Here is a 12,758-nt window from a genome sequence, read left to right on the forward strand (position 1 = left end):
ACCAAGTAAATGGTTGTGTTCTTTATTGAGCAGGAAAACAGCAGAAAAGGGAGGATCTGAGTGTTTGTTAAAGAAAGGTTTTATTGTTGTTGTTATATAATGAGAGAGACTAGGATATGCTGATAAATAGCTAATAGAGAGGAACACTTATTCTTAGAACACTGAAGGGGCTAGAAATTCAGGCTCAGGTGGTGGGCTTTGTCTTAGATAGGAGGACTGGATATATCCATTGTAGAAAGAAGGCAGGGATGAATGATAGCTGCAGAGTCATAGATGTAGTGAGATAATTAAGGTAGTTTTCACTTAATGATTTTTAATTTCTCTGCAATATAAGGTATGATCATTATGGGATGGGGGAAGAAAACATGGAGAGAGAATATTTAAAAACTGGAAATAGCTGTGAAAACATGGGTAAAGGGAAATTAGGTTGATTCCAGAAATGTAATACAGGACTGCTGGTTAGGGACAAAGGTACAGGATATATAAGTGATTCTGATCCACCTAATTGTAGAACTTTGTTTTCCCTTTGAACCTGTGCTCAGCTACACTGGTGCAGATCCAGAGAAGGCAGACAATACATTCCCCCAGGCTAGGTTGTAATAGGTGGGTTTGACAGAAAAGATAAAGGGAAGTAAGAATTGAGAGTGTTGACAAGAAAGTAACTGAAATGATGGACATGGACATGGAATTAGTCTTAGGGAAGTAAAAAGCAAAGTGAAGGCAGGAGGGCATAGGTAGAATGGAAAAGGGTATAAATGGATTGTAGATTTCAATGAGCCTACCTTCTACTCCCCCCAAGTCTTGGTAGAAGTATGTAAGTAAGCAAATCAGACAGATAGGGGTAATGATCAGAGATGTGTAAATTAGAGATTTGATAGGCAGAGCTATTTTTAATGATAGTGAGAAAAGTCGAGAGTGTGTGTGCAGCTTTGTGTCAAAGTTGATGGATACAGGGTGGGATAAACCACAGATCATTGAAACTGTTGGATGGTTCGCGCTTGGTGGGTGTTGAGGAATGATAATGGTAGGATTTGGAGAGAAGACTGAATTGGTGCCCAGGTCTTCAGTGAATGAAGGAGAGTGTCCCTAAAGTCAGTAGATGACTACAGTTGGTAGGGGAAAGGGTAGAATAGCTAGATGCTTGAAACTTCAGTGAGCAGAAATTTTTATAAGATGATACAGAAATAATTGTCTAATGGCGTCATGGAGGAAGGACATTGATACATCTTGCTTGAAAATATGCAGAACATCAGAGAAATTTTTACATGAGAGCTGCAAAGCTAAAGGTTTCTTAAAAGAGATTCAGAGATCAGTGAAAAGGTTAGTAGTGTAAGTGGTTGAATTAGCAGGAGTTATGGTTGGTTACTACAACCTTCTATAAACATATAGTATATATATATAAACAGATTATAATATAGATATGTACAAGTTTAAAATAATGTTTAAGATAATATCTAGTTTCACTTTAAAATTTGAATTTAATTGTAATTTTGTTTTCTTCAGGATTTTTAAAAAGTCGAGATCGCGCCTATACAAAATTCTACACCCTTTTATCCAAAACACAGATTTTTATTCGTTTCATTGAAGAATGTAGTTTTGTAAGTGATAAAGATACTGGATTGGCATTTTTTGATGACTGCATAGAAAAGGTAAAAGTTTGTCCTATATATCAGTGTTAAGAAAAAACTTGACCAGTTTGACTACCTGTATGTATGATATAATCATCATCTTCATTATTATTAGCCCAAACAATCTGACGGAGACAACATATGGTGTGTGTGTGTGTGTGTGTGTATGTGTGTGCACATGTGCGTGCAAATGTCTGATTCTGGGCTTAATGAAAGAGACATTTTCCTTGTGGTATCTAGTTTCTACCATACACAGCTTACTCTTCTCTTTGAATTTCACTTTGTTTTTGTAACTCTTAAGTACTAAGAACATTTCATTGACCTGCCTAAACCATATATTTTTAAAATTTATATAGGTAAGAAAATTTAGTAGGTCATTTAAAAAGTTTAGTTTTATGGTTAATAGAGTCCTGTGTTGCTTTGTTTTAATGGCTTTCTAAATACTTTTGCTAATATATTTTGTCCTAATGTAGGATATTTGGAAATATGTTACATTTTAAAGCTTAACTCCCCCATCCTTAGGAAGTTTAAGTTGATTCTTGACAGTTGATTAATGACTTAGATTTTTTTTCTCCCATTTTTAATAGTATTTTTATTTTTGTTGTGTGGATGTTGGGGCTGATTATTTAGGCAAATTGTATAATATATAAAATTTGAGATTATATCCAAAAAAGGTAGAGTACTGTATTGTGATATTGTATTTTTTATGGGCTCCTAATGATTCATATGCCTTAGAAAACTTGATTTTTTCCCCATTCTATCAGTGTGATCTAAAACTTCAGGGATTCAATTAAAATTATTTAACATTTTAATTTACTTATAAAATTTATAGTCTAATATCATCCAGCTAGAAGGATGCTTAGATAATAACAATCACTAATTCAGAGGCTTAATAGTAATAATAAGATTTTTGATTTGAGAAGCTAGCTGCCCCTTGTGATTGGCCATGTTTTACTTGTGAAAAGGGATTTATGAAAAAACTAATCAAAATAAACTATTTTCTATTTTAATAGTCATAAGGGAAGTATTATATTTTAGCCTAATTATGGTATAGGGTCCCAGAAATATATTGTGAAGTATTTTATATATGCCCAGTATTTAAAAAAGGATAGTTTTTAAAATTAGAATTTAAGATTATCTCTATTATATTAACAGTAGACATATTCATTAATTCCTTTCTTCTTTTCTAGTTGTTTCCTGATAAAGGCACAGAGAAAACAGATAAGGTATTTTTTTCTTAAACTTAGTTTTGAAATTTCAGAATTAGATCTTCCTTATATACAAATTAATTGGAAAATAATAATTATTTTCAGGTTGATTTTGATTCAGCAGATGATACCAAATTGATAGAGTTAGATGATTCACAAAAAAGTGAGCACACTGTATTCATAATGCCACCAGAGCCACCTCCTGATGATGGAAAGGACCTGTCACCAAAGTACAGGTAACAGGAATTTTTTTAAAGAGCTTTTTGGGCACAGCTTTAATCATTAATTTTGCTCATTTATGACTATTAGTAGATACACACACATACACACACACATATGTTAATCATTTGTGAAGGTCATTTAAAAAATATTATTCAGTGAACTAATGGAGATGAATATTTTATTTTATTTTTTATTTTTTTTGTATTTTTCTGAAGCTGGAAACGGGGAGGCAGTCAGACAGACTCCCACATGTGCCCGACTGGGATCCACCTGGCACGCCCTCCAGGGGCGATGCTCTGCCCTTCTGGGGCGTCACTCTGCTGCAACCAGAGCCATTCTAGCGCCTGAGGCAGAGGCCACAGAGCCATCTTCAGTGCCCGGGCCAACTTTGATCCAGTGGAGCCTCGGCTGCGGGAGGGGAAGAGAAAGAGAGGAAGGAGAGGGTGAGGGGTGGAGAAGCAGATGGGCTCTTCTCCTGTGTGTCCTGGCCGGGAATCAAACCTGGGACTCCCGCACGCCAGGCTGATGCTTTACCACTGAGCCAACCGGCCAGGGCCAGAGATGAATATTTTATAATATCTGATGTCACTGGGTATTGTAAATTCAGAATTGAACAGCCTTGTTGGAAGATAAGCTAGATGTTAATCATTGTTCACTTAAACATTTAACCTTACTTTAATCTTTTAAAAATTTGTTTACTTTTGTGAGGTTTACCCTCCTTTTAGGGAGTTTTGTTGTCAATATAAAAACTGAAATTTTTATTTATTAGTTAGTAAGACATCAGAGTAAACTAAAAAGTAGAGGACCAGAATCATTCTTGATTAAAATAAATGTAAAGAATAGGATTTTGATGGGAATCTTTTGAGAAATTGAAATGTATTTTATTGTTATTGTTATAATTGTGATAATTCACAGTTTAATAAACTTAGAATATCAAACAACAAGAAAGAAAACTAACACATCGTTTTAGCACCAATACTTAGTCTGATAACAATTGTATGTGTATCTTTCCTTTTTGTGCATAAATTTGCATTACTGTATTGAAAATAAATGTGAGTTCATCTGTACATATTCTTTGTAACTTTTGTTTGCCTATAATGATCTGAACATATTTTATTGCCCTAAAATATTTATGCCATATCCTATGGAATGACCACATTACATGCATTTATTGTGATTGTTTCATTAGTCTCCTGTGGATTTGTTTGTATTTCTTTGCAATCTATATCTTGGTGTATATACACAGTTATTTTCTTAGGCTATAGTCTTAAAAGAATGTCTAGAGAGCAAAGAAAATATAACTGTCTTCTAAAAAGATGGAAATGTGGAATTAATATATAATTTCAGAAAGACTGCATAAGAACTAAGAATATGTACCATAGGGAATGAGTGGCTTAATTAAGTACTATTTTGATTGCATATTAACTGTCGAATTCCTTTTTACTTTGCCTTAATCACTAGATTGGAATCCAGGTTATGGACAAACAAGGTAAATTAAGCAGGGAAAGGCAATATCTCTTAGAAGAAAATTGGCCAAAGGAACTAAGTAGACAGTTTCCAAGAAGAAATCCCAATAATAATATGAAAATATATTAAGTTTTTTGTTGTTGTTGTTTTGTTTTTTGTATTTTTCTGAAGTTGGAAACGGGGAGGCAGTCAGACAGACTCCCGCATGCGCCCGACTGGATCCACCCGGCACGCCCACCAGGGGGCGATGCTTTGCCCATCTGGGGCATTGCTCTGTTGCAACCAGAGCCATTCTAGCACCTGAGGCAGAGGCCATAGAGCCATCCTCAGCGCCCGGGCCAACTTTGCTCCAATGGAGCCTTGGCTGCAGGAGTGGAAGAGAGAGAGAGAGAGAGAGGAAGGAGAGGGTGAGGGGTGGAGAAGCAGATGGGCGCTTCTCCTGTGTGCCCTGGCCGGGAATTGAACCCAGGACTCCTGCACGCCAGGCCGATGCTCTACCAGTGAGCCAACCGGCCAGGGCCGAAAATATATTAAGTTTTCTAGTATTCAAAAAACTGCAAATCAAAATGATGAGTAGAAGCATTTTTAATCTATCATGTCTAGGATAGGCTATGCTACTAGTTAGAGTGAATGTTAGAGTATATGCAAATATATTTTGGAAATAATTTGATAGTGTATAATTATAATAATTTTGATTCTTTTGATAAATATTGATCATACCAAACCCTATTATTGGGCATTATTCTAAAAAATTAAGCAAAAGTATTCACAAAGATATATGTACAAAGATATTTAATTGGAAAAATTAAGAAATAACCCAAAATGTCCAACAGTAAAGATTGGTTAAGTTATTGTATATCCCTAAATACAAATATTATGAAAATTTTTTCCTTTTAGCTACCAATGCGTGGTATTTTTATGAAGAAAAACAATTAGAAATTATACCAAGCATTATTTTTAAATATAAATTATCATTGAACACATGCATTCTGTTGCAAAGGTTAATTCCTCTGTCAAATAAGTTATCAGGGTTTTCTCTTTTCCAGATATAACAAATAGAGTGGGGAGAAGCCAAAGTTTCTATATGTAGGCAGTCTATGTATTTATAATTACATCATTTTATATTCTTGAAAAAAAGTTTTTTCTATTTGTGGATTTTGGGGAATAATAATTGGATACTATCTGAGGTTTAGAAATATTCACCTAAATTCTGGAATAATATGAAGAGTTAATGTATTTTAAATCAGCAGTTCTATTTTTGCTTTTTATTTTAGTTACAAATACTTTCCAAGACTGGACCTTAAGCTTTTTGACAGACCACAGGAATTGAAACTTTGTTTTAGTAGACACCCTACTGGGAATAGCGTTACAAACAGTCCAGCTCTCATGGCTAAGAGAACTAAACAGGTCAGATATTCTTTATCTAATACATGTTAATTTAAAATGTAAAATATGGCCTGACCTGTGGTGGCGCAGTGGATAAAGTGTCGACCTGGCACGCTGAGGTCGCTGGTTCAAAACCCTGCACTTATCTGGTCAAGGCACATATGAGAGTTGATGCTTCCTGCTCCCCCCTTTCTCTCTCTCTCACTCTTTCTCCTCTCTAAAATGAATGAATGAATGAATGAATAAATAAGTAAGTAAATAAATAAATTTAAAATGTAAAATATGGCCCTGGCCAGGTAACTCAGTTGGTTAGAGCATCGTCCCATACACCAAGGTTATGGGTTCGATCCCTGGTCAGGGCACATACAAGAATCAACCAATGAATGCATCTCTCTCTCTGTCTTTCCTCCCACCCCCTGAAAAAAAAATCAAAAAAATGTAAACTGTTATATGTAATAGGTATCTCATAGTTTAGAATTATCACCCATAGGAACCATTTGAAGACCCACTATGGTTGATAATGAACTAAACTAGATTTCTTGCAACCCTACTTATAATATTGAGGTTGAAGTTTGAATGTTTTAAGAGAATGCTTGGGAACCAAATATACTTTTTAGATTACAAATTTATTGCGATATAATTGACATACCATATAATCCACCCATTTAAAGTATACTCAGTGGCTTTAGTATATTCACAGGGATTGTGCAGCTACCACCATAATCAATTTTAGAACATTGTCACCCCTAAAAGAAAGCTTTTACTGCTTCGCTGTTAACAGCCAGTTTTTTTTCCCCCCACATCCCTATGGCAACCGCTAATCTATTTTCTGTCTCTGTAGTTTTGTTTCTGCTGGGCATTTCATATAAATGGAATTGTGTAACATGTAGCCTTTTGTGACTGGCTTCTTTCATTTATAATAATGTTTTTAAGGTTCATCCATGTTGCAACATGAATCAATACTTTATTTTTATTGCTGAATAATATTTCACTGTATAAATATATACTACATTTTATTTTCATCTATTCATGGACATATAAGTGGTTTCTACTTTTTGGCTATTATGCATAGTGCTGCTTTGAACATTTGTGTACAAGTGTTTATGTGGATGCATGTTTTCATTTCTCTTGGGTATATGCTTAGAAGTACGTAGAATTACTATGTCATATGGTAATTCTCTGTTTAACCTTTCGAGGAACTGTCACACTGTTTTCCAAAGTGGCTACATCATTTTACGTTTTCTACCAGCAGTGTATGAGGGTGGCAGTTGTTGGTTTTTGTTGTCTGTCTTTTTGATTGTAGCATCCTAGTGGGTGTGAAGTGGTAGGTATTTCATTATGATTTTGATTTGCATTTCCCTCATGGTTAATGTAAATGTACTTTATAAAGTATACTACATTCTAAGGGAGTTCAAGTGACTTAAATTAGGACAACCTAGACATCTTGCTTTACTACTGTATCTGATTTAGGTGTAAAAAGTTAGGCTATAGTTAGGTTTGGGTTAAAATTAAATATCTTTTATACACATATTGACATTTTGGGGGTCTACAAAACAAAATTTTAGAATGAAATTTTTAGTTTAGGTTTTACCAATTTATACATATACGTCCCCCAAATCCAAGAGGTAACCAGAGGTGTTCCTTAATTTCAGACAGTACACATTTCTCTTCATGTTGTCTTAAGGGAATTATGTTTTTTTATTCATACCAGCTTACTAAAGCAAATTTTTAAAATGGGAACATTTTGTTACTAAGTGTTTAAATCTCATTTTTACCATAATTCCAGGCTAGCTGAAAAAGAAAAGGATCTTCAGATCTTAGGAAAAAAAGACCCATATTTTCAAATAAATCTTTACGTCTCATAGAAAGAGATCATAATAAAAATTAATACACCAGGATATTTTTATTTAGAACACATTCTGGTAGAGAGATCTTTAGTTCAAGGCACACAATAGCATTTAGCCTATCTGGAAGGCTCTGTAGGTTCTAGGAGTATGTATAGTTTGATTAAGCTCAGCAGGTATTTTTGGTATCTATTCTCTTTTCCACCTAAGTTAGAATAAAAACCAGAAGTCAGTAACATGACTATTGAAGGAAGGTTTGTGATCTTTCTCAGACTGTGTTGCCTTCAAAGGGGTAAGTCTCTTATGGAATCATCAATGAAGGAATTAGCACAGACTGTATTGAGGGAAGGTAAAGTGGAACTCTTGGCAGGAAATAGCTTAGGGCATCTTTTTAGCAGGGAGAAGAGTGAAAAGACTCACTTTTCAAGAATAACATTGAAGAACTCATGGGCTATAAATGGTTATTTCCCCTTTTTCCATCAAACATATGAGTGCCTTGTATATGAAGGGCACCTAATTAATTACTATATTATAAAAATATGAATGATCTCTGCTCTAAGGAATTTCTAGTCTATTAGGATGCTTGCTTGCCAACAAATAATTACCAACAATGTAAAATGCTTCTATAGGTGAATGTTGAAAGTACCGTGCAGCACTAAGTAGGAAGCCATTCACAAAAGTAAAACTATGAAATGCTTGATTTTAGAATCAAATTTTACATGAAAATTTTTTCTTCCCTTTTCTTATCCTAATGAATTTTAGGAAATACCATAATGTTTTATTTATTCTCTTTCTAGGAGATAAAAACAGCTCATAAGTTGGCGAAGAAGTGTTATACAAATCCACCACAGTGGGCTAAGTGTCTCTTCAGTCATTGTTACAGCTTATGGTTTATTTGTCTCCCAGCCTATGTTAGGGTTTCTCATCCTAAGGTCAGAGCACTTCAGCAGGCGTATGATGTACTCATTAAGATGAGGAAGATAGATGTGGATCCACTAGATGAGGCAAGTATAACAAATTGAGAATGTTAACTAAAATAAATTTTATTTTTGTATTTTTAAGAAAATATATGTCTCAGTTGCTTTAAAGTATCCTCAAGTATTTTCATTAAGTAGGAAATGTAAAACATTTACTTTGTCTCATAGAGCTAGTACTTCATATTTATTTTAAATGTATTTATTTTAAAAATTACTGCTTTGGAATGAAGCTGAGACTTCTTACTTAGACTAGATTGTTTGCCCTTGATAGGTAGAAAATAATACTGATTTCATTTTATTCTTTGAAGTACTATAACTTGGTTAGGAAGCAAATAAGGAATAGGCTTTTAGGAAGTGGCTTTCTACTTAGGATCTATGTCCTAGGGTGTGTTATAAAATCAGTCTGTGTTTCAGACTATGTATCTGAAATGTGGGTAGATTCGAGTTTCTCAGCCTTGGCATTACTGACATTTTGGCCCACTTAATTATTTATTGTGGGGACCTGTTTGGGCCTGTCCTTCACATTGTTGGGTGTCTAGCAGCATCCCTGGCCTCTACCCATTAGATGCAACTAGCAAACTCCTCCTGCCATGGCAATCAAAAATGTCTGGCAATCAAATGTACTGGAGGACAAAATTGCCCCACTGATGTAGATAACAGCAGTACCTTCCTCATAAGTTTAACCAGAACTTTAAATCAGGTAATGTAAATACCATGGCTAGAATAGTACCAGGCTCATAGTAAGCACTCAATGAATGATGTGTTAAATGTTTTACAGACGTTACCTCTCTCTCTCTCTCTTTTTTTTTTTTTTTTTTTTTTTTTTTTTACAGGGACAGAGAGAGAGTCAGAGAGAGGGATAGATAGGGACAGACAGGAACAGAGAGAGATGAGAAGCATCAATCATCAGTTTTTAGTTGCGACACCTTAGTTGTTCATTGATTGCTTTCTCATATGTGCCTTGACTGCGGGCCTTCAGCAGACCACTTAACCCCTTGTTCTAGTTAGCGACCTTGGGTTTAAGCTGGTGAACTTATTTTTTTGTTGTTCAAGCCAGATGAGCCCGCACTCAAGCTGGTGACCTCGGGGTCCACTGTGCCACCGCCTGGTCAGGCTACGTTACCTCTCTTAAGCTTCAGAACTATCTTAAGGAATAGTGATATGGTTGAAGAAATTGAGTCACTTATTTAGTCTTTCTCTTTGCTATTTTTTCCCTTTAAAATTATTTTGTGTTAAAATAATTATAAATGGTATATAGAACCAGGTTAAAATTTAAAATGAAGTTGAAATAAAAATTCAGAGTAATGGATGCCTGGGGGAAGGAGAGAGCACGAGAGAAGAGAAATGGGACTGAAGAGAGCACATTATAGGCTCAGCAGTAGCTATCATGTTTCTCTTTAAGATAAAAGAGATCTGAAACTAATACAGCATTTACAATATTAAGATTTGATGATGCGGTGGGCACGTTATAGCTCGTTTTTCTCTATGTACTATTGTATATTATAAAAGATACAAAACAAGTGCTAATATCCATTCTCAAATTCGATTACATTTTCTCTCATCTGATGTTTATTAAATGATTTGGAAATTAAAAGTACTTGATTAGATCAGTGCTTTGCACCTCATTTTAGTGTTTTAAAATATTATTCTGTTAATTTTTATATCTAAGATGTATTTCAAGATGTTTTAACATTGTTGAAAAGCATAGAACATTTAAGTGTTTTAAAGCATGCCGTATGAAGAGAACAAATGTTGATTATGTTACCGTACATTAAATTCAAAGCACTATACTTGATTATTCCTTTGATAAGTTATAAGTTCATGAGACAAATCACAAATTGCCTAAAAAATATTTTTCTCTAGCAGTATTAAAGTTCTGTAGTAGTCTTTGGTACAAATAATTACATTCTCATTTTCTAATGTGCAGCAATTAGAGCTCATAAGCTAAGAAACCTTTTCTGACTATTTCTCCAATAAACACCATGATAGAAGTTGAAAATTTCAAGTTTAGTTTCTACTATGCTGTTTCTAACAAGTTATATTGAGAGATTTGCAGTGTGCTGAAGTATTTGTATCTCTACTACTGGAAGAAAGAAATGTTTGTTTAATACTTAAGAATACATATTTTCTAGGCATATTTGATGTGTTTTATCTGTGTATTGATTACATATAAAATAGCACATTGGAGTTTATACAGTATTTTCTTGTACATTATGTCCTCTGATATTTCCAGCAACTCTGTGAGGCAGTTTATATATTAGCTACGTTGTTTTTTTGACAGAGACAGAGAGAGAGAGTCAGAGAAAGGGACAGATAAGGACAGACAGACAGGAAGGGAGAGAGATGAGAAGCATCAGTTCTTTGTTGCAGCTCCTTAGTTGTTCAGAGATTGCTTTCTCATATGTGCCTTGACCGGGGGCTACAGTAGAGTGAGTGACCCCTTGCTCAAGCCAGTGACCCTGGACTCAAGCTAGCTACATTTTAAAAAGAAAGAAATTTGAAATACACACATAAGGCCACCTAGCAAGTAAGTGGTTTTGATGCTCAGGTTCATATTTTATTAGAGCTCACATTTATATTCTTAATGTTTTAATTTGATAGCTTTGTGTTCTATATTTTATGTTAAAGTTATAATAATCTAGATTTTCAAATAAGACTTTAGAAGACCTAGAAATAGAGCATATGCCACCTTGGCTGAATTAAAACTTAAATGCATAATACATTTTTCTTTTTAATAACATTTACTGAATTTTTAATGAAAATTAAATATTTGTGTTATGCTTATTTCCATATCATCTCATCAGTCTAACAGATATTATTAAGTAGCAAACAACTCTGAAACTTAGTGACATATAACAGCTATTTTATTAAGTCTTATTTTTTTATTTGCTGAAAATCTTGAAAGGATTTTGGGTGCTTTTTCTGGTGCACAAGGCATTAACTAGAATCACTTGGTTATAACCAGTTGCCCGCTGGTCTGGTCTGGAGGGTTCTAGACAGCTTAACTCAAAGGCAGGCCAGGCACTTTGGCAACGTTGACTGGAAGGTCGGGCTCAGGTGAGACCCTCTCCCTCCACATAGTCTTAAAACCCGTGTGCTATATTTGGGCTTTTTCCTTGATAGCTTAGAGCTCTAAGCATTTATTCAAGACAGAGGAAGTAGGAACTGGCAGTTGCTTGTCTCTATCATTTCTGGAAACTGATGCAGTGTCACTTCAGCCGAATTCTGTTAGTCATGCAACAGAATTGAGGCCTTCCCCCTCAATTCAAAGAGAAGGACATAGACTTTATTTTATTTTTTAGATTTATTTTATTTTATTTTGTTTTGTTTTAGTGAAGAGAGAGGATGGGAGAGAGAGAGAAAGACAGGAACATTGATCTGTTCCTGTATGTACCCCAACCGGGGATCAAACCAGCAACCTCTGTGCTTTGGGTCCAAGCCCTAACCAACTGAGCTAGCCAGCCAGGGCAGATATAGACCTTTCAGTGTGAGTAGTAGCAGAGTTGGTTGCCATCTTTTATCTACCACAGATATGTTGAAACAAAATACTGCAATTGGAAAATTATATTGGCCCTGGCCAGTTGGCTCGGTAGAGCGTTAGCCTGGGGTGTGGATGTCCTGGGTTTGATTCCCTGTCAAGGCACACAGGAGAAGCGTCCATCTGCTTCTCCACTCCTTCCCCTCTCATGTCTCTCTATATGTCCCTTTCTATTTCTATCTCTTTCTCTCTCTTCCCCTCCTATAGCCATGGCTCAATTGGAGCAAGTTGGCCCAGTCACTGAGGATGGCTCCATGGCCTCTGCCTCAGGTGATAAGAAGAGCTTGGTTGCTGAGCAATGGAACAATGCCCCAGATGGGCAGAGCATCGTTCCCTAGTGGGCTTACTGGGTGGATCCCAGTCAGGGCACATGTGGGAGTGTCTCTGCCTCCCCACCTCTCACTGAATAAAAAAAAAGAAAAGAAAATTATATTCCTGGTGTTATTACTGTTTATTTAGTTTGGTGACTGGCTTTTATACAAGTAAAC

General features: G+C 35.3%; 1 protein-coding gene across 7 annotated transcripts in view; it reads left to right on the top strand.

The window, feature by feature from the left end:
- Positions 1–12,758, top strand: part of DENND4C (DENN domain containing 4C) — a 141,830-nt gene that overhangs the window by 81,064 nt on the left and 48,008 nt on the right. For all 7 annotated transcript variants that reach the window (XM_066368235.1, XM_066368236.1, XM_066368234.1 and 4 more), the window contains 5 exons: positions 1,504–1,649; positions 2,819–2,854; positions 2,942–3,072; positions 5,800–5,932; positions 8,553–8,759. In XM_066368235.1, coding sequence (XP_066224332.1) covers positions 1,504–1,649; positions 2,819–2,854; positions 2,942–3,072; positions 5,800–5,932; positions 8,553–8,759 — 653 coding nt within the window. The remainder of the gene's footprint in view (positions 1–1,503; positions 1,650–2,818; positions 2,855–2,941; positions 3,073–5,799; positions 5,933–8,552; positions 8,760–12,758) is intronic.

This window comes from Saccopteryx leptura, chromosome 2 (assembly GCF_036850995.1).
Source record: "Saccopteryx leptura isolate mSacLep1 chromosome 2, mSacLep1_pri_phased_curated, whole genome shotgun sequence".
Lineage (NCBI taxonomy): Eukaryota > Metazoa > Chordata > Mammalia > Chiroptera > Emballonuridae > Saccopteryx > Saccopteryx leptura.